Source organism: Labeo rohita, unplaced genomic scaffold (assembly GCF_022985175.1).
Source record: "Labeo rohita strain BAU-BD-2019 unplaced genomic scaffold, IGBB_LRoh.1.0 scaffold_78, whole genome shotgun sequence".
NCBI lineage: Eukaryota > Metazoa > Chordata > Actinopteri > Cypriniformes > Cyprinidae > Labeo > Labeo rohita.
Genome location: NW_026129722.1, coordinates 480,176 through 506,997, shown reverse-complemented (window position 1 = coordinate 506,997; position 26,822 = coordinate 480,176). Strand labels below are relative to the sequence as shown.

General features: G+C 35.9%; 1 protein-coding gene across 2 annotated transcripts; it reads right to left on the bottom strand.

Moving 5' to 3' along the window:
• Positions 1-13: 13 nt before the first annotated feature.
• Positions 14-25,021, bottom strand: LOC127161935 (FHF complex subunit HOOK interacting protein 1A). Of its 2 annotated transcripts, XM_051104703.1 has the most exons (13): positions 24,944-25,021; positions 24,718-24,837; positions 21,110-21,297; positions 19,366-20,067; positions 15,959-16,117; positions 14,249-14,335; positions 13,987-14,154; positions 13,815-13,894; positions 11,998-12,203; positions 8,610-9,590; positions 5,399-5,577; positions 3,719-3,839; positions 14-3,635 (listed from the first exon to the last, which is right to left on the bottom strand). In XM_051104703.1, the coding sequence occupies exons 3-13, from the start codon at positions 21,212-21,214 to the stop codon at positions 3,421-3,423; spliced, it is 3,003 nt and encodes a 1,000-aa protein (XP_050960660.1). In that variant the 5' UTR covers positions 21,215-21,297; positions 24,718-24,837; positions 24,944-25,021; the 3' UTR covers positions 14-3,420. The 2 variants fall into 2 exon arrangements, with proteins under 2 accessions (XP_050960660.1, XP_050960659.1); XM_051104702.1 differs by having other exon boundaries at positions 24,718-24,946.
• Between the last annotated feature and the right edge of the window lie 1,801 nt (positions 25,022-26,822).

The following is a 26,822-nucleotide window of genomic DNA, read 5'->3' as shown; positions in this document are numbered from 1 at the left end:
TTGAAATCATCTGCAGCCTCCTGCTGACATTATTTGGAGTTACATTTGAGTTATAATTCTTCTCTTAAGATTTTGGTTCTAGAATTCTGTCATTCGTAGCTGAAAATGAATTTAAAGTGACTGCAGTGACAGTACTATCTACAGATGATCTGAAAATGTTGTAAGCAGCATCGTGTAACAAACGGTGGATTCAAATCTCACATTGGCTTCAAATCAGGTGGACAACAACGGAATAGAACAAAGATCATTTTTGTGAAGTGCTTAAAGTGAACATGAACTCAAAATAATCAGATCTACTGAGTTTCTTAATTCATGTTCTGTTGTTGCTTTGAATGATTCATCAGTGCATGTCAAAAATGTCTTCATAATCTTTTATCAAAATACTTGTAAAAAACGATTTTATCTTCATATGGAGATACTTTCAAAACACTCTGCATCTTCTCATTGAATATGCTCGGAAAGTTCACAGTATGGAAGTAAATGAGTCGTAAATGCCATTTTGTGTCGCCTTTAAATAACACACAGGTTTCCGGATGAATCGGCTGAATGTAGTTGTTGTTGTAATGTTGTTTTAAGACGATGCACAGTCACATACTTCACATACACAAATAACAAACTACATGTTTAAAACGGGCTGAATTACAGTGATTAATCTATACACAAATACTGAAATAACAACCCATATAATCAAATCATATAAAACACAAACCCACATCTGAATCAACAGAAAACAAAAAGAGTTTGGTTTTTTCAACAGTTCAGTCAAAAATGACAGACATGCTGAAATAAGACATTTCTCCGAATGCATTGAACACATCAAGATATACATTGGTGAAGGTTCACTTGCACAAATTAGGTCCGGATTGCTTTAATTGCCAGTACCAAAGTTCACGTCCAAACCAAACAAATAAAGCTTCTGTGGCTTTAAGTGCATTTTTGTAGCTTTGAGCTCATCTGTATGCTTGAGAAGTTAATGCTAGTGCACTTTTTGGTCATTTTTGACCGTTTCTATTGTTTTTAAGCCTCCTGTTGTGTTCAAATATAGAGTACAGCTTTACTGTTTGTTGGCGAAATTGACCCACATTGGTTTTTATGTAATTCGCCAAAAATTGACATTATAAAACACCCTAAAGATTGATGTAAAAACAGACACATCTATTCTGGATCTATTTTGATATTGATATGTTTCACAGACACAAAATGCATTTTTATTTATTTAGTATCTAACATTATTTGTACTTAGTGCAAGTAGTTTTTATTGCTCTTTGTGCCTTTTTGGTCTTTTTCTCAAACCCTTTTGAGGGTAACGTGTTTCACACACTTATTTTCAGTTCTGATTGAGATCCAAAAAATAAAAAACAAAAACAAACTCTGACAGATTTTCTTTTGCTTGTGAAACCTAATTAAATAAATTATTTTCCTTGGATGATTTAATAGACGTCTCCATTTCAAGTGAACTTTGAGTTTTAAATTACATAAATTCACATGTATTTCATATTTTAGTGCCTGACAGGCTACAGTAAACGTTTTCTGTCTTTTACCTAACTTATTGCTGTTTTTCAAAGTGTTGATGTTTGGCAAACTGAATCATAACCAATTTGACCCCAACACGAAAGTCCTATACATTTTTGTACAGCATCTATTTGTTGATCTTTTGCATGCACATTCATGAGCCTAAATGAAAAATATCCACCAAATTTCAAAAAGAAATAATAGTTTAATCAGTATTTCAAGCAATTTGAAAATCATGTGTGTGTCAAATTGACCCCAAAAGAGAAGACGTAACATTTTTTGTACAGCAGCTCTAAAACACATCAATGTGCTGAAACTTTGCATGCACATTCATGAGCCTAAATGAAAAATATCCATCAAATTTTGAGAAAAAAATAATCAGTTTAACTGGTATTTTGGGAAAGTTTGTAAAATAGAGTGTGGGTCAATTTGACCCCAACACAAAAGTTGCAATAATTTTTGTACAGCCTTTCCAAAACACATCCATGTGCTGAAACTTTGCATCCACATTTATGACTAAGAGTCATGAATATTCACTAAATTTCAAGAAGAAATAAATAGTTTAACCAGTATTTTGAGAAACGTAAAATATGCATGTGGGTCAAATTGACCCAACACAAAAGTTGTAACAAACTCTTCGTATAGCCTTTGCAAAACACATCTATGTGTTGAAACTTTGCATGCACATTCATGAGACTAAATGAGAAATATCCACCAAATTTCAAGATGAAATAATTAGTTTAGCCAGTATTTCAAGCAGTTCGTAAATTCCAGTGTGGGTCAATTTGACCCCAACACAATGGTTGCAATAATTTTTATAAAGCCTTTCCAAAACACATCCATGTGCTGAAATTTTGCATGCACATTTATGACCCTGAGTGAAAAATATCCACCAAATTTCAAGGAGAAATAATTAGCTTAGCCAGTATTTCAAGCTGTTTATAAATTAAACTGGGGGTCAGTTTGACCCCAACACAAAATTTGCAATAAGTTTTGTACAGTCTTTCCAAAACACATCTATGTGCCGAAAATTTGCATGCACATTCATGATCCTGAGTGAAAAATATTCACCAAAATTCAAGAAGAAATAAACAGTTTAACCAGTATTTTGAGCAACGTAAAATATGCATGTGGGTCAAATTGACCAAACACAAAAATCTTAAACTCTGTGTAGCTCTTGCGAAAAACATCTATGTACTTTGCATGCACATTCATGAGACTAAATGAGAAATATCCTCCAAATTTTCAGAAGAAATAAGTCGTTTAACTGGTATCTTGGGCAGTTTATAAAACTGGGTCAAACTGACCCCAACACAAAAGCTGTATCAATTTTTGTAGAGCTTTTCTAAAACACATCTTTGTGTTGACATTTTGCATGCACATTCATGACCCTAAATTAAAAATATCCACCAAATTTCAAGGAGAAATAATTCGTTTTTCAAGCTGTTTATAAATTACACTGTGGGTCAAATTGACCCCAACACAAAATTAGCAATAATTTTTGTACAGTCTTTCCAAAACACATCCATGTGTCAAAACTTTGCATGCACATTCATGACCTGAATTCAAAATTATCCACCAAATTTCAAGAAGAAATAAATTGTTTAACCAGTATTTTGAGCAGTTTGAAAATTCGAGTGTGGATCAAATTGAGCCTAACACAACAGGAGGCTTCAGTTAAAGTGGTTTCCTCAGTCTGAGTGGTTTAAAACTTCTGAACAAGCAATCTGAACAAACAAATAAAAAACTGAACTTCTATGAGTCTAAGCGGTCATAAAAAAATAACCTGACACATTGGCTGTTTGAGGTCAGAACTGACCGTCCATAGAAAAATGCACGGGAAACCATCCAGAGACGTTTGCATTTAAATGTTGCTGATATCAGAGGAAACTCACGATCTGAGGTGTGTCACTCCTCCGCCGTCCGCTCAGGTAATATGGAGTGCTCTTGTGCGATGGCCGCCAGCTCCTTCAGGAACTCGCCGAACAGAAACGTAGCGAACACTCTGTTCCGCAGGTGCGGCGGGATTTTGGGGCAGGGAGGAAGAGGTTTGCGTGGACGACCCGAGACGTGGCCGTTTAGGAACCAGCCACTGCTGTTTTCCTGCTGGTGAATGTCTGTCTCTGACAAGAGCAGAAATAGAGACGGTTTTAGTATGCTAACAGAAAGACAAATGCACAATTGGGACAGGACAGGACAATCACACCTTGCTCTTTTAAGGCCTGGTCTTTGAGCAGCAGGTACTGGGCAGCTTCACGGACCAGCTCAGGAAAATCGGGATAGGACGCTGCGTACTGTTCGATCTGACGACCCACCGACAGCAGAACCTGAGACAAAATAGAAGTACCACAAAACAGAGTACCACATGATCTAATGGTCTAACCATTCAAAAGTCAGTATGATGTAATTTTCAGATTCATACGATGTTAGTTGGTACGAAAAATGCACACCTACTCCCAACCATCCATAAATGGTAAATAATATCCAGACATTTTGTGTTCTTTTAGGAGGGTTATTATTGTTAACTAAATTTAAACTAAACTATAAAAACAGTCTTATTACTTGAAATTAAATAAACATTAACTGAAATAAAATATTTAAGAAAAAATTAAACTTATTTTATTTCAGCTAATTACCGGGGTAATATTTCTCTTTTTTTGTTTAGTTTAATTGCAACTACTAAAATAGCTGAAAGTAAAAACTGAAACTTAATAAAAACTATACAGACATATATAATAATATTAAAATACAAAAATTAAGAACTAAAATGAAAAATATATAAATTAGGACATTTAAATGTAGGCTTCTAATGAATTGTAGTCTTGTAATACCACTGTTGCACACTGGGTGGCATTAAACGTGCATTTAGGTAAACAGGAAGAGGAAGTTGTGTTGATTATGAATCAATTAAAGATAATAACTCTTTAAAACTTCACATTTATAAACTACTATAGTGTCAATAAATACCGGCATATTTTTTCCGTTTCATTTCATTTTATTTTCATTTTAAGTTTAGTGATTTAGTTACTAAACAATTAGTTTTTTTAATTATATTAATTAGTTTAATATAATTTATATTATATATATATTTATATATAGCTTTCATTTATTTTTATTTCCGTTTTCGTTTTAAACGAAAATCGTTTAATTTAGTTTTAGTGAACAATATTGATATTTACTGTGTGAATAAACACCCAGAAATGAACTTTATTAGGAATCATGTCAGAATTTTTTTCTTAAAACATTACCTAATGAGTAATAATATTTGTTTGTTTGTTTGTTTGTTGACAATTGGAAAAGGTACTGGTAATTTTCTGTCAAGTTTAATGGCTTTATGTTTCATTGAAAACATGAGTAAAACACCTGTAAAAAATCAACCTCAAGAAAACATATATATTCAATTTACAGTAAATTTATATGAATACCCCGTTTTATGGACTATCGAGTTCAGCACAAGAAACAAGTTAAAATGTAGCAAAATTAAGTAAATACTTAACAAAAAGTTGAAAAAAGTTTTCAAAGTTTGTTCAATAAAAAAAAAAATAAAATTAGCCTCACTTCATTAAAAATCTTGTCTCTGTGTCAACCTGAATACTTAATGACTATTAATATTAAACTGAATTTTGCATATTCATAATCAATAACACAAGTTATATAATCAGATCATTTTTCAAGTAACTAATGAAGTAATGCATTACTTTTACATTTACAATACAACATCTGACTTAATTTATCACCCAGCCCAGGTGACAAAAAGTAACAACATGCATTACTTTCCATTAAAAATAACTAAGTGACACACTTATTTTTATATGGAGTAACACAATATTACAGTGCACTACTTTTAAAAGTAACACTGTTCATACTAATATGGAGCGTTCTGTACCTGGTAGAGCGAGCGTGTGCCGGTCTGAGACGCGGGTCTGACGTTCAGGAGGAATCCTCGCAGCAGTGGTTGCGGATACGTTGCCAGCTGCGCTAAAATCCCTGTCAGCAGCAGGTTGACCTCAATGGAGTTTTCCAGCATGTTCTCCAGACGGGACAGCAGGACGCTGATGAACGGACCTGAGGAACCACAGCGGCTTTAGATTGCTTTGATTATTTGATCCAAAACTCACTTTGATTCCACCAACATTCCCCTCGTATTTGGCTCTGAACATTTTCAGCGACTCGTCAATAATGCTTTATTTCAAGTGAGGCCTAACTGCTTTCATACCAACTATAAACTGTATTAAATCCCAAATGAACCATTCACAAGACTCAACAGAACATCAGCGCTAGGAAAACATCACTTTTTTGTACAATTGTACAAACGTCCACCTTCAGCTGGGGCTTCACGTGTCTGTTTGCTGTCAAATCCTGACTGACTTTTCTCAAGTAAATGACAGAATAACTGTAGTCATATCTGCAGATGAACACTTACTGAAGCAGCTTGGCTTTACTTGATTCTCCATTAATCATTTTTTAGTGTCACATCTGATCATCAGTATCTTTTGAGGAACGTTTGTTTCCAGAAGCTTTACTTTTGCTGTGGAGGAATGATCTTCACAAGCCCCCAAAACATCTCACATCTTTTGAGGAACGTTTATTTGTTCATCTCTCAATCATCACTGCATTGCATTATATGTTTGGATCATTTCAGTCTTATCTTACAAAGACATAGTATTGGAGATACAGAGTGACCACTGATATTTAGATTATTTTATGTCAGTATCTGCTATACCATACAGAACTCATCTCTAATTAGGGGTTCAGGCGCGTAGTGCTGAAATGGTAGTACTCACACCGCCTGGAACGTGACCAGGGCTTGCCCAAATTGGCCTGACGGGGGCGCTACAGCGATCGGAAGTACGAAATCGCTCATAACTGTCTTATGTCGTTATAGAGTCCCTGGTTCACGCCGGACAAAACGCACGTCTCAGATTCGGTCGTGAGCCTGGTGAAATTTTCAGGTATTTTGCATTTTTTGCAAAACCTACTTTTGCGAAATAGTCCTAGGTTTTTCAGAATAGAACCAAACCAGTGCAGAAAGATTATCTGGAGAGTGAGTATCAATAATTATCAAAAAAAAGCTGAACTTTCGACTCCTCGTCTCAAAGGGACGCCAAAACGTTTGAAAGGAGTGGGGCCAGTTTTAGTAAAATGCCTATAACTCCTGAACAGAATGAGATATCTCCACCAAACTTGGCACACTTATGTAAGAGCTCAATCTGAGGTCACAAAAAAAAATGCAGGGATTGGCCATTCGGTGGCGCTATAAGAGGGCAAAAAAACTTAAAAATTGGCTATAATGGCTAGGCAAAAAACAAGCGTAATGTCCGCACATTGGTACTGCGCCATATAAAAATATTTATTTGCGACAACGTTTCGACCAGTGGGTCTTCGTCAGGTACACTGGTCGAAATGTTGTCGCAAATAAATATTTTTATATGGAGCAGTACCAGTGTGCGGACATTACGCTTGTTTTTTGCTAATTTCTGATTTTTTTGTCCTGCACCTGGGCCCTGTTTTGGGTTTGGGTATGTGCACACCTTATTTATATTTTTGGATTATAATGGCTAGGAAACCATCCTATCAACATGAAAATCACTGTGCACGGTCTTGGTCCAAAGCGCCACAAGTGTCTATAAGCACATTTGCGTATATCAAAAAAAAAACAAGGCCAGCACTGGCCCATGAAGTTTGAGCACTTATTAGACAAACTTGGTGGGCCTGTTTGACTCACAGCCCCAAAGGTATCTAAGAAATTCGAAAGAAATGGGCCACTGGGGGGCGGTATCACATTTTTTGAGGGCGTAAACAATTGTACATTGTGCGGTTTTCTGCTCATGCACGTGATATTCATATTGCATGATAGAACTCCTCATTCTGAACAACTTTGCCTCTAGAAGCACTGCTGTCAATCAAACTGTTTTTTTTTTTTCAAGATGTGAAAAACCTATTTTTGTGAACTAGTTCTAAGTTTTTCATTCAGTCTGGAAAAAAACACAGCAGTGGAATTCTCTGAATCTCTAGGTCAATAATTATCAAAACATGCTGACATTTTCCCTTTTGGAAGCTATAACAGGGTCATTTAGAAAAGAGGCCTGTTCAAATATAGGGCAGACCGTGTACAGAATTTTGGGAATGACCTTCGTTTTGTTTTTATGGTTTATTAGACTATTGTTACTATGTTTTATTTATTATGTGTATTGTTATTATGTTTATTACGTTATTGTTTGCATTTGATCTCTTTTATTACTGCTGTTTGCAATTGTTCAGTGTATTTCTTTAACTGTTACTATTTAAATGATGAACTGAAATTAAATATTGTAGCACTGTTCACCATTACTGTGCAAGGTTTTACAAATTAACTACTTTTAACTAAAAAAATAATCAAATAAAATTCACTTTTAAAGAAATTTAACATTTGCAATGAATTAGCAGCTCTACAGCATTACGGATGGGTGTTTCAACAGTACTCAGGTACAGTTGGAACAAAAAAAGCTTCTTGTGTTTATGAGCTAATTGTGGCAAATATGACCCACTTATGGATGTTAAAAAGCATTTATATTTTAGTAGACAAGCAAAGGAAATGTCATATGAAAAATCACATCTTTTCAGTCCGTAGTTTTGGTGTGGCAACGCAAAAAGCAAAAAGTGTACCCTACCCAAAAGCCTATAAAGCCTAAATGAAAACTCAAAACTTCACAAAACCTGCTGAGCGCATTCGACGTGTGATTCTAAACAAGCATGCAAAGTTTCAGGGAGATCGAACCACAGGCATAAATGTTATAAAAACATCAAATTTCTATGGTAAATCACCTGGATTTGACAAAAATGCTTTTTTAATAATTGATTTGGGTGGTTGCAGGCTTGCTAAATAATATGGAATGTCTTTTCCCTTATGTGCTTAAACACCTAAAGTGCTTGAACACCGGTAATCGCTGCTTGCAGCTATATTTGGATATTTTTTTGGCTCATTTTGAGCTGTTTTTCCTCCATATTCTTATTATATTAGACTATATGAGTCAAAAAAGCCTCGTGGATCAAACACAAAAGCAAACTTTCGTCTAAAAGTTCAATAAACTGTTACATTTCCAAATCTCATGACTGACCTGTAAACGAGTTCCCGTGTTTCTTACTCTCAGCTTTATTCAGTTCTTCATCCGCTTCATCGTCACCCTCACGATCCTCACAGAAGCAGCTGAAGTCCAGCTCCTCCTCCTCATCCCCATACAGGAGATCCTGGATCCGCTGAAGCTGCTCTTCATCCTCCATGACGGCATCTTCCTCTCCACCCAGATCCCGAATTATCTCCAGACACTGAGAGATAAAGTCGTCTGCGGCAGGTTCAGCCGTTTTGCTCTCATTGCAGTTGTGGTCCAGATGTGCAACATCACTCTCTAATTCCAATTTCAGATCCTCAAAAGCACATCCGTTCACAAACGGTTCAGATTCGGGATGTTCTCCATCAGATTTGATGTTATTATGGTTTACTGTGTGATTAGTGTGCGTCTGATTGTTATTTATGTGGTGATTGTGGGTTGGTTTGTTCAGACCGTTCTTGACGAACACCCGCCGGTCGTCGTGTGCATCCTTCTGCGCGATTAGATTATAAACCAACACGTCGTCCTGAAAGTCAGACTCCTCAATATAAGATCCTTTAATCAGCATGATGGCACTTTTACGCATTTCCTGAATGTGTTTTGGTGGTTCGTCTGGGACGTCCGGCGTCGGTTCTCTGTCCGGCGCGGCGTCGTACGTGTCGTCCCACTCCAGCTCGAGTAGCGTCACGACGCGCTCGCGGTCACCGGTGGAGCTGGTTTCTGAGGGTGGATGAGGAGTCGGTGTTTGAGGAGGCGGAGTAGAGCTAGGAAGACACTCGTCCTTGTCTTCATCCTCGTCCTGGTACTCATCCGGGGACGGATTGAGGCCGTCGTACGGGGCTGACCACACGCCACAAGCCTGGACGGCGCTACAGACGGTTCTGCGTGCATCATACAGGTACTGAAGGTAGTTTTTGTGCATCAGCGGCTCTGAAGCCGTTATTCGCGAGCATCCGACAGTATCTCCACCTGAGAACAGATCATCCATTCCTGGAGAGACAGAGAGGAGATCAGGGTTAGTACAAATATAGTAAAATGAAATTCCAGGATGTTCAAGGACGTTGAATCGAAGGATGCTGAATCGAATGATTCGCAAACCTGCACCGAAGTTCCGATCCGAATCAAATGATTCACAAACCTGCACTGAAGTTCTGATCTGAATCAAATGATTTGCAAACCTGCACCGAAGTTCTGATCTGAATCAAATGATTCACAAACCTGCACCGAAGTTCTGATCTGAATCAAATGATTTGCAAACCTGCACTGAAGTTCTTATCTGAATCAAATGATTCACAAACCTGCACCGAAGTTCTGATCTGAATCAAATGATTCACAAACCTGCACTGAAGTTCTGATCTGAATCAAATGATTTGCAAACCTGCACCGAAGTTCTTATCTGAATCAAATGATTCACAAACCTGCACTGAAGTTCTGATCTGAATCAAATGATTTGCAAACCTGCACCGAAGTTCTTATCTGAATCAAATGATTCACAAACCTGCACCGAAGTTCTGATCTGAATCAAATGATTCACAAACCTGCACCGAAGTTCTGATCTGAATCAAATGATTCACAAACCTGCACCGAAGTTCTGATCTGAATCAAATGATTTGCAAACCTGCACCGAAGTTCTGATCTGAATCAAATGATTCACAAACCTGCACCGAAGTTCTGATCTGAATCAAATGATTTACAAACCTGCACCGAAGTTCTGATCTGAATCAAATGATTCGCAAACCTGCACCGAAGTTCTGATCCGAATCAAATGATTTATGAACTGGCACCGAAGTTCCAACCCGAATCAAATGATTCGCAAACCTGCACCAAAGTTCTGATCTGAATCAAATGATTTGCAAACCTGCACCGAAGTTCTGATCTGAATCAAGTGATTCGCAAACCTGCACCAAAGGTCTTATCTGAATCAAATGATTCGCAAACCTGCACCGAAGTTCTGATCTGAATCAAATGATTCGCAAACCTGCACCGAAGTTCTGATCTGAATCAAATGATTTATGAACCGGCACCGAAGTTCCAACCCGAATTAAATGATTTGCAAACCTGCACCAAAGTTCTGATCCGAATCGAATGATTTATGAACCGGCACCGAAGTTCCAACCCGAATCAAATGATTCGCAAACCTGCACCAAAGTTCTGATCTGAATCAAATGATTCGCAAACCTGCACCAAAGGTCTTATCTGAATCAAATGATTCGCAAACCTGCACCAAAGGTCTTATCTGAATCAAATGATTCGCAAACCTGCACCGAAGTTCTGATCCGAATCAAATGATTCGCAAACCTGCACCGAAGTTCCAACCCGAATCAAATGATTCGCAAACCTGCACCAAAGTTCTTATCTGAATCAAATGATTCGCAAACCTGCACCAAAGGTCTTATCTGAATCAAATGATTCACAAACCTGCACTGAAGTCTCGATCTGAATTAAATGATTCACAAACCTGCACCGAAGTTCTGATCTGAATTAAATGATTCACAAACCTGCACCGAAGTTCTGATCTGAATCAAATGATTTATGAACCGGCACCAAAGTTCCAACCCGAATCAAATGATTCGCAAACCTGCACCAAAGTTCTTATCTGAATCAAATGATTCGCAAACCTGCACCAAAGGTCTTATCTGAATTAAATGATTCACAAACCTGCACCGAAGTTCTGACCCAAATCAAATGATTCACAAACCTGCACCAAAGTCTCAATCATTCTGAATCATTCGCACTTCGAAATTCCGCTCTATGAATAAAAACTATATAGACATTAATTAACACTAAAATGGCAAAAACACAGTAGCATTACTAAACCTAACAAAAGTTAAAATGAAAACAGAAAAAAAACTAATTTTAAATATTAATATATACTGTACTAGTATCACAGTAATACTAAAATAATTGAGAAATTAATACTTTTATTTATGTTACAAAAAATTATATTTTAAATAAATGCTGTTCTACTGAACTTTCTATTCATCAGTGAATCCTGAAATATAAAATACAAATATTTATCAGCACAACTGTTTTCAACATTAATAATAATCAGAATGTTTGCTGAGCAGCAAATCAGCATATTAGAATGATTTCTGAAGGATCATGTGACACTGAAGACTGGAGTAATGATGCTGAAAATTCAGCTTTGATCACAGAAATAAATTACATTTTAACAGATAATCACTATAGAAAACAGCTAGTTTAAATTTTAATAATACTTCAAAATTTTTACTGTATTTTTAATCACATAAATGCAGACTTGATGAGCAGAGTTTAAATGGTAACGTATGTAATTTTTGTAAATTATAATTCATATTAAATTAAATATGCCTTCCACTGTGACTGAAGTTTAAATAAGGCTGCAAATTATGTGCATGTATTTCTTGTACTCAATTACCCATGTTCCCCCTCAGCAGGCCTTCGGTGACCTTTGACCAGAGGATGTAGTCGGGTTTGGGCGGCTGCGGTGGAGAGGAGCAGGGTTTGGGAATGAAGAAAGAGGGCGTGAGCGAGAGCAGAGCAGACGCGGTGATGGAATAACAGTCTCTGTCTCGCAGTCGGAGTCTCTCAGTGTATGTCAGATGAGAACACGGGATCAGATACCTGCAATTAAAGTAAGTACACAATCAACACAGACTGCCATTGGTTAGGCAAACAAATAGTCCCGCCCCCAAACTCACACCATTGGTTGTGTCAGCGTTACTGTGTCGGCTGCAGAACATCTCAGTGTTTTGACAGTGAAGTTATACTTTTTAAGAAGTCAAGCTATGAAACCATCAACCTACAAATGGCTTACATTTGGATAGGAATAATTATATTAAGTATATTAATAAGTATATTAAGTTAAAATTAGAGTAAGTGACGTTTTTTAACAAAATCTATTTTCAACTTTTTAATAATTAAAAAACATAGAATTTTGGGACACCTTAAGGCATAGTTTAAGTAGAATAAAATCATGTATTTAAAAACAAGAAAAAATAAATTATTTTATTATTATTATTATTATTATTATTATTTTATTTATGATTATTTTATTTTAGAAGAAAATCTGATATTATTAAAATAAACTAAATAATATTAATAATATTAATAAACTAAAATATTATGTTTGACTATTTTAATAAACATACTTTTACTTTTAAATGTATTTATTTAGCAGATGAGTTATCCGAAGTGACTATTACAGTGAATAATTTCATGACAAAAATTCTAAAATTATGACAAAACCATTTTTGTAAGTTTTATTAGTATAATAACATGTAATTAAAATTTAATTAAAATATTTTTTCAATATTTTTTAGAAAACCATAAAAATGTGAATTTTGTAAATAAAATCTGACAAAAAAATAACAGAGAGAAAAATATGAATTAATTATTTAAAATGGTTTATTTATTATGACTATTTAAAAAATTAAATCATTGAAAAACTAAAATATGGCATTTGACTATTTTAACAATTAAAAAATAATTATAATACATTTTACCTTTACATTTATTTATTTAGCAGACACTAAAGTGACTATTGCTGCAAATAATTTCATGAGAATAATATTTTTTGGGAAGTTACAAGACACAGTTTTATTAGAATACAATCAGACAATTAAAAATATTATGAATAAAATAAATAAAACATGATTTTTGAATGTTTTAATAAATGTAATCATTATTTTTTAATATTTTTTTTAAATATTTGAATATTTCTGAATATTTGAATGAACTATAGCTATAGTTTTATTAGAATAATTAAAAATATTATTTAAAATATTATTTAAAAAATAAAAACATGCCTTGACTGTTTTTTTTAATTTAAATATCAATTTGGCATAATTAAATGACATGACAAATTAGCAATTTAAGAAGTTTTAGTTACAGTTTTAATCTATATACAAACCAAAAAAAAAAAAAAAATAATAATAACATACAATATTAATATGCAGTAATAATAATACGCAAAAACTATTTGTCTGAAGTATGCAACCAGGAAACAGGCAATAGTTATAGTTTTATTAGAATACAGTCATATACCTAAAAATATTATTAAAAAAGAAATACATTCAGATAATCTGAATCAATTTTGTCAAAAGTGTAAGTATCTGGTCCTAAATTGAGTGTGTAAACTATGCATATATCAGAGAAAGAGCTAAAACTGGTGTTAATTTATATGTTTTAAATTGATATTTCATCTCTACAGGAAGAGGAAGAGGATGTAAATACCTGAGAATTAATTGCAGCATGACGTCTTCACAATACAGACCAATCAAAGTGCGGAACAGAGCCAGAGAGACCGTACCGAGCTGGAAACACACACACACACACACACACACACATACATATATATGAACACCCTGAGCTTTAATCAGTGACCGTCACACACACACACACACACCTGAAAGGGCGTGTTGATCCTGCTGACCAGCGCGTCCAGGATGCTGACGTTGTCATGGCGATGTCTGAGGATGAAGATGAGGAAGGTCTGGAGTAGGGCGGAGTCAGAGATGCTGCGCAGGAAGAGCTCCAGATACGCCGTCGTCGTCATCACTTCCTCCAGAGTCAGCTGACCAATCAGGAAAGAGCAGCGTTCACAGTGAGATCGGACTGACCAATCACAACTGTCCAAATACAAACACTACAAACACACACCCACTCACCTTATGGAGTGCAGGAGCCATGACAGGAACTAGAAAACCATTGTAGATGTAGCCCAGGAGCTGATCTCTGATGGACGGGTGAGCCACCTACACACACACACACAACATACAGTGTCACTGAAATCAATGTTTTAGACCTTATGCAGCCTAAAACCCCTCACTGACCAATAAAATAGCAGCTTTTAGGTCACATGGGTGTTATTTTGAATTATTTGAATGACCAGATGTTTTACTCCACCTTGACCTCAATGTTTGAAAGTGGACATTAACAAAAGTTCAGCTATGAAACTATCAACCAAAAAAATTTCTTGTATGTAGTTATGAATAATTATAAGTACATTTGGGTCTATTTAACTAGAGTAGGACGATCCTTTTTTAAAATAATTGGAATAATACAGTATTTTGGCATGATTCTATAAGAATAAAATTATGTAATTAAAACAAATAACCATAACAACATAATATAATAATATAATAGCAAGGCAAAATTTATTTAGATAGCACATACATTTTATACATAATGGTAATTCAAAGTGCTTTACATCTAAAAGGAATTCAAATAATTATAAAAAAAGAATAAAAACAAGGTAAAATAATTTAAAAATTGACTTAAAGTGAATTAAAACAGTGCATTTTAAACAATACAATAATAAAAATTGTTAAATAATAATAATATAATAATAATAATAATTTAAAAAACAGAAAAAAATTATTTTTAGAATAAAATCATACAATGAAATATGAATTTACAAATTAAAAATGAAAAAAACAAAAAACAAGAACAACAACAACATAAGAGTATGGCTGACAAAAATGATTAATATGATTGAATAAAAGTCCTAATATCATGAATTCTGGGAATTTGTGAAGCATGGTTTTATTGCAAAAAAATAATGTAATTATTTTTTACTTTTATTATTTATATTCTAATTAAAAAATAATATTAATTTCATTTTTAATAAAGCTGTACAATTAAAATATGGACATAATTATTAAAAAAAGAATATAAACCATATATAATAATAGATTAATATAGGAGTTTTAGAATAAAATCATACAATTAAAAAAAGAAATTAAAAATTAAAATACAAAAATGAAATATATGACTAACAGTTTTTAGAACTTTAAACTTTTTTTAAATATGATTAAAATTAAAATCCTAATATCATGACAATATAACATTTTGAGAAACTATACAGCATGGTTCTATACGAATAAAGTCATGACTACTTAACATAAAACATAAAAAATAATGTGATTTTCTTTTAATAAAATCTTGACCATTTTAGTAAAATTAATAATCAATGTGATTTGAATAACAGTCATAAGAATATAACATTTTGAGGAAGTTATGTTGTTTCCTTTCTGTTTAAATAAACCTTAAAAGCCTTAAAGTGTGAGGTTAGTCTGTAGTCATTATCATGTGTGTGTACTGCTATTCCTACATTATGAGGTCCAAATGTCCCCTCAAGTATAGTAATACCAGTAAATTTTAACCTGATGGAGACATTTTTAGGTCCACATGAGGAAACAAGTTTACAAAATTACACAGAATGAAGTGTTTTCAATTTTGAGAATCTAAAAACGCCTGTGGTTTTGTGTGAGGGTTAGAAAATACAGTTTGTACAGTAGAAAAACCATTATGGCTATGGAATGAACCCATAATGATAGCAATACCAGTGTGTGTTTGTGTGTATGTGTGTGTTTTACCTTGCACACAGTGCTGCAGAAGTGCAGTGAGTTGAGGAACTGAAACAGCGCTGGAAGCTGCAGCCAGTCGTGTTTCTCCAGACAAAACCAGCCCTCGCTGTAAACCTCCAGTTTAGCCGGCAGACCCGAATACAGACCGCTGAGACCCGTGGCCAACACCTACACACACACACACACACAGCAGCACATGGGTTTATTTGGGTCAGATCAAAAACACACAACCCATAATCCATCAGCAAAAACTTACACACGCAATCCTGTGACTGGGATTAAAATCTACCACAGATAAATTCATATGAGAGAGAGAGAAAACACACACACAATCATAAACTTAACAGAACTACCTAATTATTCATTTAATGAAGACTAATCAATATGAATTTATAGTTTTTGTGCAGCTATTAAAATCCAAATAAATTCTCCCTCAACACAAACACTGAGAATAAACCACAAAAACATCCACGTGAATAAACAACACGTGGTCTCTCTCTGATTTGTGTTCGTCTGCTCTTCCCATTTGTTCTTTTTACACTGACTATCACTCTATATAGACGAGCACAGTCAGATACAATATATTTATTACAATATGCTGATAAATGTAACATTGACTTCAATGGTATGAGATGACTGGATGCTTTTAATTGATTTCCTATTGAACTGTCAGCAACTGAACTGCAGCTCAAACTAGTTCAAATATAGTGAATTAAGCTACAAACTCCATCATAATGCACAATGTTTCCATCTAACGTGTTTTGAGCTGCAGCTCGTCTTATTAATGCAGTTTCACTGGTAAACCGTTTTCCTCATTTCAATATGTTCGTCGATTGGTGTTGGATGTGCTGGCAAATAAAGCAGTCATCCTCCAAATGGAAATATATTTTATTTGTAAATATCGTACTTTTTGATTCAAACTCGATTCACTAGCAAAAAACATAAAAGAGCCATTCATTTTAAAATGTCGAAGTAATGGGTGATCATTTTATTTAAATCAAATTAGATCGGGACTTCGAAGCGCGGATCGCGAATCATTTTATTTGCATCAGAGCGGGTATGGCAAATCATCTGATTTAGATCGAAACTTTAAATCGGTTCGCGAATCATTTAAAACAGATCGGAACTTTCGATCGGTTCGCGAATCATTTAAAACAGATCAGAAATTCTGAGCGGGTTCGCGAATCATTTGATTCAGATCGGAACTTTAGATCGGTTCGCGAATCATTTGAAATAGATCGGAACTTTCGATCGGTTCGCGAATCATTTGAAACAGATCGGAACTTCTGAGCGGGTTCGCGAATCATTTGATTCAGATCGGGACTTCTGAACGCGTTCGCGAATCATTTGATTTAGATCGAAACTTTCGATCGGTCCGCGAATCATTTGAAACAGATCGGAACTTCTGAGCGGGTTCGCGAATCATTTGATTCAGATCGGGACTTCTGAACGCGTTCGCGAATCATTTGATTTAGATCGAAACTTTCGATCGGTCCGCGAATCATTTGAAACAGATCGGAACTTCTGAGCGGGTTCGCGAATCATTTGATTCAGATCGGGACTTCTGAGCGGGTTCGCAAATCATTTGATGTAGATCGGAACTTTCGATCGTTTCGCGAATCATTTGAAACAGATCGGAACTTCTGAGCGGGTTCGCGAATCATTTGATTCAGATCGGGACTTCTGAGCGGGTTCGCGAATCATTTAAAACAGATCAGAAATTCTGAGCGGGTTCGCGAATCATTTAAAACAGATCAGAAATTCTGAGCGGGTTCGCGAATCATTGGATTCAGATCGGAACTTTAGATCGGTTCGCGAATCATTTGAAACAGATCGGAACTTTCGATGGGTTCGCGAATCATTTGATTCAGATCGGGACTTCTGAACGCGTTCGCGAATCATTTGATTTAGATCGAAACTTTCGATTGGTTTGCGAATCATTTGATTCAGATCGGAACTTCTGAACGGGTTCGCAAATCATTTGATTTAGTTTGGAACTTTCGATCGGTTTGCGAATCATTTGATTCAGATCGGGACTTCTGAGCAGGTTCGCGAATCATTTGATGTAGATCGGAACTTTCGATCGTTTCGCGAATCATTTGAAACAGATCGGAACTTCTGAGCGGGTTCGCGAATCATTTGATTCAGATCGGGACTTCTGAGCGGGTTCGCGAATCATTTAAAACAGATCAGAAATTCTGAGCGGGTTCGCGAATCATTTAAAACAGATCAGAAATTCTGAGCGGGTTCGCGAATCATTGGATTCAGATCGGAACTTTAGATCGGTTCGCGAATCATTTGAAACAGATCGGAACTTTCGATGGGTTCGCGAATCATTTGATTCAGATCGGGACTTCTGAACGCGTTCGCGAATCATTTGATTTAGATCGAAACTTTCGATCGGTTTGCGAATCATTTGATTCAGATCGGAACTTCTGAACGGGTTCGCGAATCATTTGATTTAGTTTGGAACTTTCGATCGGTTTGCGAATCATTTGAAACAGATCAGAAATTCTGAGCGGGTTCGCGAATCATTGGATTCAGATCGGAACTTTAGATCGGTTCGCGAATCATTTGAAACAGATCGGAACTTCTGAGCGGGTTCGCGAATCATTTAAAACAGATCAGAAATTCTGAGCGGGTTCGCGAATCATTGGATTCAGATCGGAACTTTAGATCGGTTCGCGAATCATTTGAAACAGATCGGAACTTTCGATCGGTTCGCGAATCATTTGATTCAGATCGGGACTTCTGAACGCGTTCGCGAATCATTTGATTTAGATCGAAACTTTCGATCGGTTTGCGAATCATTTGATTCAGATCGGAACTTCTGAACGGGTTCGCGAATCATTTGATTTAGTTTGGAACTTTCGATCGGTTTGCGAATCATTTGAAACAGATCGGAGCGTCAGAGCGGGTTCGCGAATCATTTGATTCAGATCGGAACTTCAGAGCGGGTTCGCGAATCATTTGGTTGAACCATGGTTAAACAACGGTTAAATGGTTAGTAAATCATTAAATCATTTAACAGGCTAACCATGGTTAATTTTTGTAAGGGATATGATGCCAGATTAACAATAAATAAAAAAATGTACACATTAAGAGGACACACATGATGAATACAGAGATGCAGTTTTTGTCACTTTTCTAAGGAAGATTCATTCACTTGTTTTGGCAGTGTATACAAACACAGACATTTTGGTCAGATTTATTTAAATGTTCACCTAATCTTGTTTTTTTAAGCGACCTTCCAAAAACGTTCCATAAAAATGACTTTAACAATGTTTTGTCCTAACATTTACACAACTTTTAAAAAACATCAGTGAAAGTTGTGAAAACATTCCCTGTTAGCTGCGATAGCAAACCAATTTTACACATGCCAACACCACTCAGACCATACAAATCACATTCCTCACCGGACAGAAGTAAGTGTTCTCCACGATGTGTTTGGCCACCAGGCTGTTCTGAGACGAGAGGCTCATAATGAGGGTGAGGGCATCTCTGGCCTGTGCGCCAACCGTCCCGTCGCGATGGATGAACGGGATAAGGAGAGAGAAGAGCAGGAAGTTGGCAGCTCCCTGATCCTGACTGCTGTGGAAGAACAGCTCCAGCACGGAGGCATCCTTTACCAGCACATGGCACAGCTGATGCAGCAGAGACACCAGCTCCGCCTCCACCGCAGAGCTGCTGGGCCCCACGGTGCAGGTGAGCCCTGCCGCGGAGCTTTTGCTGGGAGCAGTGGGTCCCACAGTGGAGGAGCTGGAGCAGGCAGACAGCAGCATCATCAGAGGTTTAAGGATGGGTTTGTGGTGTAGCAGCGGTTGTTTGGCCTGCGCCACCAGCATCTTGTACATGCGCAGCTGCTCCAGCTTCATGTCGTCGGTAAACTCGCGCCGCAGACTCCACAAAAACAGCTTTTCCATCACGTTCTCCACCACCACAAACTCCAGGATGGTCCCCATGGCCCCGCCCTGACCGCTCTCTTCCTCCATCAGCAGGAAGAGCATGTGCTCCACGTAGTTCTGCACGGCGCTCGCCTCGTCACCAGGGATCGGACCAAACCGCAGGCTGACAGCACCGCCACGACCTGGGTCATGCTTCTCGAGGATCCTCAGAACCTGACACAACCAGACAGAGTTTGATGAGCCGGTTCGGCCTGATAAAGTTTCAGAGTATCATAAGACAGATAGATAGATAGATAGATAGATAGAATGACAGAACGAACTATATATATATATAGATAGATAGAACGAAACAACGATAGAACGACAACAAATAAACAAAGGATAGAGAGACAGAATGACAGACAGAATGAATGAACGAAGGATAGATAGATAGAATGAACGAACAAATGAACGAATGATAGATAGATAGATAGATAGATAGATAGATAGATAGATAGATAGAACGACAACAAACAAATGAAGGATAGATGGATAGATAGATAGAACGACAACAAACAAACAGATAGATCGATAGAATGAACGAACGAATGAACGACTGAATAATAGATAGATATAGAGAGATAGATAGATATATAGATAGAATCAACGATAGATAGATAGATAGATACATAGAATGACAGAACGAACAATATATATATACATAGATAGATAGATAGACAGAACAAAAAAACGATAGAATGACAACAAATAAACAAAGGATAGAGAGACAGAATGATAGATAGAGGGATAGAATGAATGAACAAACAAACGTATGAATGAACGAACGAATGATAGATAGAATGAAAGAATGAAGGCTAGATAGACAGAATGGAAAAATGATAGAATGACAATGAACAAAGGATAGAGAGACAGAATGATAGATAGAATGAACGAAAAAACAAATGAACGAACGATAGATAGAATGACAAAATAATAGAACGACAATGAACAAATGAAGGATAGATAGATAGATAGATAGATAGAATAGAATGAAAAAATGATAGAACGACAACGAACAAACAGATAGATAGACAGATTGATAGAATGAACAAATGAACGACTGAATGATAGATAGATAAATAGATGGAAAGATAGATAGATAGATAGATAGATAGATAAACTGAAAAAAACAGAATGTCAAACAAACGAAGGATAGATAGACAGATAGATAGATAGATAGATAGATAGATAGATAGATAGATAGACATTTGTATACCTGTGTCCAGTGGTTTTTGAAGACGATCATACATGTTTCCGGGTCAACGCCCTTTAGGGTCAGCGCTCGCCCTCTGTTACTACTGGAGACCACCGAGGTCAACATCCTGTAAAAGTGGGCGGAGCTACACCATCATGCAGCTCTGATGGGTGTCGCTCTCTGTCTCACGGCATCTCAGCATGCAGGACCTGCAGGGGTACGAGTGACAGACAGCTGACATGAATATAAAAGAGGAATAAACGGTCTGATATGTTAATGAGAAGAGCTCTAGTTCTGCACTAGTTGAACAGGAAGAGCACTCCGGTTCCACCCTACAGCAGCGCACACTACAGGGTGGAGGCCCCTTCTCCGACATTCCCAACATTCCACAGCATTCCTAGGAACTTTTACCTCAGTGCAACCATGGCAGCTGGACAAGCACTAAGAGAGAGTGAGATTTAATGTTTGAATAGTTTCTAGTGTGTGTGTTTAAAGGAATAGTTCACCCAAAAATGAAAATTAGCTGAAAATGTACTCACCCTCAGGTCATTCAACATTAGGATGAGTTTGTTTCTTCATCAGACTTGGAGAAATGTGTCATTGCAACACTTGCTCACCAATGGATGTGAATGGGTGCCGTCAGAATGAGAGTCCAAACAGCTGATAAAAAAAACAAAAAACAAAAAAAAACACAATAATCCACAAGTAATCCACACCACTCCAGTTCATCAGTTCAAATCTTGAGAAGACAAAAGCTGAAATAAATCCTTAACTAAGATGTTTTAAACTGAAATACAAGACCATAATCCATAATAATGCTTCCTCCAGTGAAAAAAGTGGTCTGGTCTGAATCAGGAGAAAAATCTGCACAGTTTACAAGCCAAAACAGTTGTTATCTCAAGATGTGAACTGATGGACTGGAGTGGTGTGGATTACTTGTGGACTATTGTGGTGTTTTTATTAGCTGTTTGGACTCTCATTCTGACGGCACCCATTCACATCCATTGGTGAGACAGTGATGGAATGACACATTTCCACAAATCTGATGAAGAAATCTGTACAGATCAAGCACCGTTTACAAGCCAAAACAGTCTAAAACGGCTCTAAACAAATATGTGGCTGGATGTCGATGTGTGAGACAACAGTAGACAGAGTTTTTCACTGCAGGGAGTGTTATTATGGATTATGGACAAGGATTTTAGTTAAAAAACGTCTTAATGATGGATTTGTTTCAGGTTTTGTCTTCTCAAGATGTTAACTGATGGACTGAAGTGGTGTGGATTACATGTGAATTATTGTGATGTTTTTATCAGCTGTTTGGACTCTCATTCTGACGGCACCCATTCACATCCATTGATGAGCAAGTGATGCAATGCTACATTTCTCCAAATCTGATGAAAAAACAAACTCATCTACATCTACATCTTAGGGTGAGCACATTCTCAGCTAATTTTCATTTTTGTGCGAACATGTAATTTCTTCTGAATTTGTTTTAGAACTGCTAAATTTTACAACACCGACACTGTTATTTTCCTGTAAATCTACACTGAAACAGTATTGTATAAAGCACAATAGAAGTAAATGTGACTGGGGTTTAAATCAGAGTTCAGTTCACCAGACACAGGAAAAAAAGATACAGACAAATCCAGCAGACCATCTGCGAGTGAACTAATCTGATGCTCGCCGTTACGAGTCCTGATAATCAGGAGAAGAGAGCGACGTGATTTCATTTCCTGCGGTAAAGAGGATTGATGATTGACGGTGGAGACACGCACAGCATGAACACATGCACTCGAATCAACATGACACTCATTCGGATTGTTACGTTACAAATACATATTCCCACAAATAAAATTATATATAATATTATTGCTTAGCATGCTAAAAATAAATATCTATAACATTAGAATTTTTTATAATATATTTCTTGGAGCACATTAAAAAATATATACAAAAATATTTGCTGTACAAATAATATCACCATGCAATCAATTCCTGATGAATTAAATCAGTAAATCTCATGCAATATGCAGCTTCACTCAAATATTTAGCAAAATAGATTGTGAATGCCACTTCATTCACATATGCTGTTTAATATATGGCTCCTCTGAGTGTCTGTTTGCTTTGTAAAGCTCTTTTGTTGCTTTGAATTCAATACCTGAGTGTGTGTGTGTTCAGCTGTGCTGACATAAACACACAAAAAGCACAATAACTCACTTCTAATGGCATTTCTGTTTGATTTTTAGACTAGATTTGGTCTATAATCACTGTGGCTGATGAATATACCATCACAATTTTTAAGTGCATGGATATTTGAAGCATGTGAAATAAAATTAATTCAGAAAAAGGTTCAGGTAAACTGAACTGATTAAAAATGGACTCTAAACAATGATACAGTACAAGTACTGTACGAAAAAGTCCTTTCTAATATTGTGAGAAGCTGGAAATACATAGCCAGGAAGATTAATCTCTATTTCTGTCCCTGTTGACAAATTATCTGAGGGTTTGCAAAGCTGATTTTATGTCATTTAGGCATTTTTATCTGATCTATGTCTGATACTAGTTCTTCTTGGATTCACACAGGTGTTGAGAAACACACAAACCGTCTTCATGTTCAACACTAGATCTATTGTTTTGCCATTTTAAACGATGTTATTTTGACAAACGGTTGCATGAAGTGTGTTTGTGCACTTTATTTTAAACAAATATCACTAAAACTAAAACCATAAAAATACATTATGTACATACAAATATATAATTAAAATATATAAATATATTTGTATAAAATATAACAAATTATACTTATTTTATTTCAGCTAAACAAAATATAAAATTATACCTATTTTTATATATTATTATTATATAATAAAACTTACAATTATTTTACTGCAGCTGGTTGCTCATTTTCACTTAGTTTCTTGACTAAAATAACTCAAGCTAAAACTGAAATAAAAATTGTGCATATTTAAAAAAAACTACTAAAATGACAAAAAATTAAAATAACTGAATTTTTAACTACATTTAAAATGAAAGCAGAAAATATTAAAATAATAACAAATTAAAAATATGAATAAAAATATAACAATAATGATACAGTGTTTAAATACAGTGTTCAAAAATGTTTAAGGTTGCTGTACAAGTATTCAACAGAATTTGTAAATAAAAACAAATTGGGAAATGTATTGTCACATTAATACATGAAGAGATTATTTGTAAAAACAGATAATCATGTTTGCTTTTTTTTTTTTTTTTAAAAATGTTATCATGTTTTTATTGTGTTAGCTGTATTTAATCAAAATAACCCAACTGCAGTTCGACTGAGATTAACTGGAATGCACAATGAAAAAAACATGATTTTTGAAAATTGTTAAACACTTTTTTTTTTTTTTTTTTTTTTTTTTTAATTGTATTAATTAACTAGTCATAAACTTTAACCAGGATATAATAGCCTGGACATATTAACACATCTGAATCTATTTTTATATTTTTAATAATCCATTAAATTTATATTAAATTCACTTATACTTTAATCACTTATTTTAGAGTTCAAAAACTTGCGAAATATAATAAAGTCACTCCAATCCTCTATAATAATTAATGATTGGAGAGAAAGCTGAGCTGAAACTCACCGGGGTTCCTCTAGTGACGCAGGTTTGCTTCTGCTGTATTTCCATCAAACTGTCCTGTGTGTCCCGTTATCTTCTGAAGGAGCCATAGCTCAAAGTAGCCAAGTTTATGTCTTACAGAACCTGTATAATAATACAAAAGCAGTTTTACATAAAATACAGGCCTTCGTGTGTTGAGAAATACTGTGAGAGCAAAACACAGAGCAACTCAACAGAGCAAAACACTCACAGAGATTAGAGTGATTACAGCCTCTGTGTGTGTGTGTGTGTGTGTGTGTGTAAAGCCTGTTCCATTAAAGCCTTTAATGACAGCTGTCAGTTGTTGTGTGCTCGTGATTTATAAACGCCATGAATGTCGGATAAAACCTTTTATCCTTGAATAAAACCGATTTTTAAAGGACTAGAGTTCATTTGGACATTCAGACATGCGCAGATCTACTCGCTTGTGTCTGTAGTTCATTAAAGCAATGCATGGCTCATAATAAGTCATCCTGATTATACTATTTATATTATACGTTCGTTATTGATATTCGCATTGCTACACTTTAACAGACACACAAAATATTCGCATAAAATATTTCCCGAAACAGAAACACGAGCAACAGCGACACCGCGTGGACGCTTTAAACTTCCGACAAACATGAAAATATTTGGAAAATGAAGTGCAAGTCACACGTTTCTCCTTCATTAGTGTTTAAAAGCACCTGATGAAGTTGGCTGAAATCTAGACAAAAAGGCTCAAATAGACCATTTTTGGTTTCAAGAACGTTCCTGTTGATCTGGTTTTTGATAAAACTAAAATAATCATTAGGGAACGTTCTATAAAGGTTCTATAAGAAGGTTCTATAACGTTCTATAAAGAAAGAAAATCCTAAAAATGTTCTGGCAGGCCCGGTTCCAGAACCAAATCACTGAGGGTGCTTCTGAAAATTGTGAGGGTGCTCACAAAAAATATGCATGGAACTGTATGAAAACGGTACCACCAAATAGGACTGAGTAATATAAATCGTCTACACTAGTATCGTAATTGTAGTTTCAACAAATGCCATCTAACATCAAGAATACACTGTGAAGGTTATTACTGCATGCTCATCTAGGAGCAGTTCACATGTCGCGCCTAAAAACGCGTTCTTTCCAAAGCGCTAAGTTACGCTCCCATGGCGTCTGTCGTTACTAGGCAACCATGGCCTACGCTCTCCATGAAGACAAGTTAGTTTCAGCAAATGATAAATGGCTTTCTAGCACTGCCCTGCTACAAAATGTATTTTAAAAATGTCTATCCCTGTACAGCTATGATCAGCTGTTTCACCGTCTTGGCTGAGTTTTCAATGTTGTTTCTATAAAGGATGAAGCTGATTGGTTGGTTCGTGTCACATGACCCGAGGTGCGCTTTTAACAATTCAGCTTGTGTATTTATAAGCTTGTGTGTACGTATTAATTTGGCGAATTTATGTATGTGTGTGCATCTGTCTGCGTGTTCATTAATTTAAAAATTAATACGCTATTAATAATTTTATCTGAGGGTGCTTTTGCTTTTGTTTGGGGGTGCTTAGCACCCTCAAGCACCCCCGTAGAACCGGGCCTGTGTTCTGGGAACGTTAATTTGGCGTAGTTATAACATTAAAGCCAAAAATAACCATTAGGGAACGTTCTATGAAGGTTCCCTTTTGGTTGTCAAAAACAAACAAACAAAAAAATGTATAAATGAATAAATAAACAATAAATGAGAACGTTAGTTAACCGGTTATAAATGCAGAACATGTTTTATTTTCGAGGTCATAAAAACACGTTTGGCACGTTCTAGGAGCATTTGGTCTAGTTCTAAAAATTAAACCCAAAAATAACCATTAGGGAACGTTCTATACGGTTTCCTTTTGGTTGTCAAAACTAAACAAAACAAAAAACACGTTCTGGAAACGTTAATCTGGTCTGGTTATACAAAGTGGAAAACATAATCATTAGGGAACGTTCTGTTTACTGTAGATTCCCTTTAAGTTGTCACAAAAGCATCACTGCAATGTTGAACGTTAGTTGGTTTAGTTATAAAAATAAAAAATAAAAATAACCATTAGGGAGCGTTCTTAAGTTGTCACAAAACGTTCTGCAAC

Coding starts and splice junctions, on each gene's coding strand:
- LOC127161935 (XM_051104703.1), bottom strand. CDS start 21,214: ATGTTGACCTCGGTGGTCTCCAGTAGTAACAGAGGGCGAGCGCTGACC. Junction 13,895..13,986: donor GGATCAACACGCCCTTTCAG/GTGTGTGTGTGT, acceptor GTGTGTTTCCAG/CTCGGTACGGTCTCTCTGGC. Junction 12,204..13,814: donor ATGCTGCAATTAATTCTCAG/GTATTTACATCC, acceptor CTTTAATTGCAG/GTATCTGATCCCGTGTTCTC.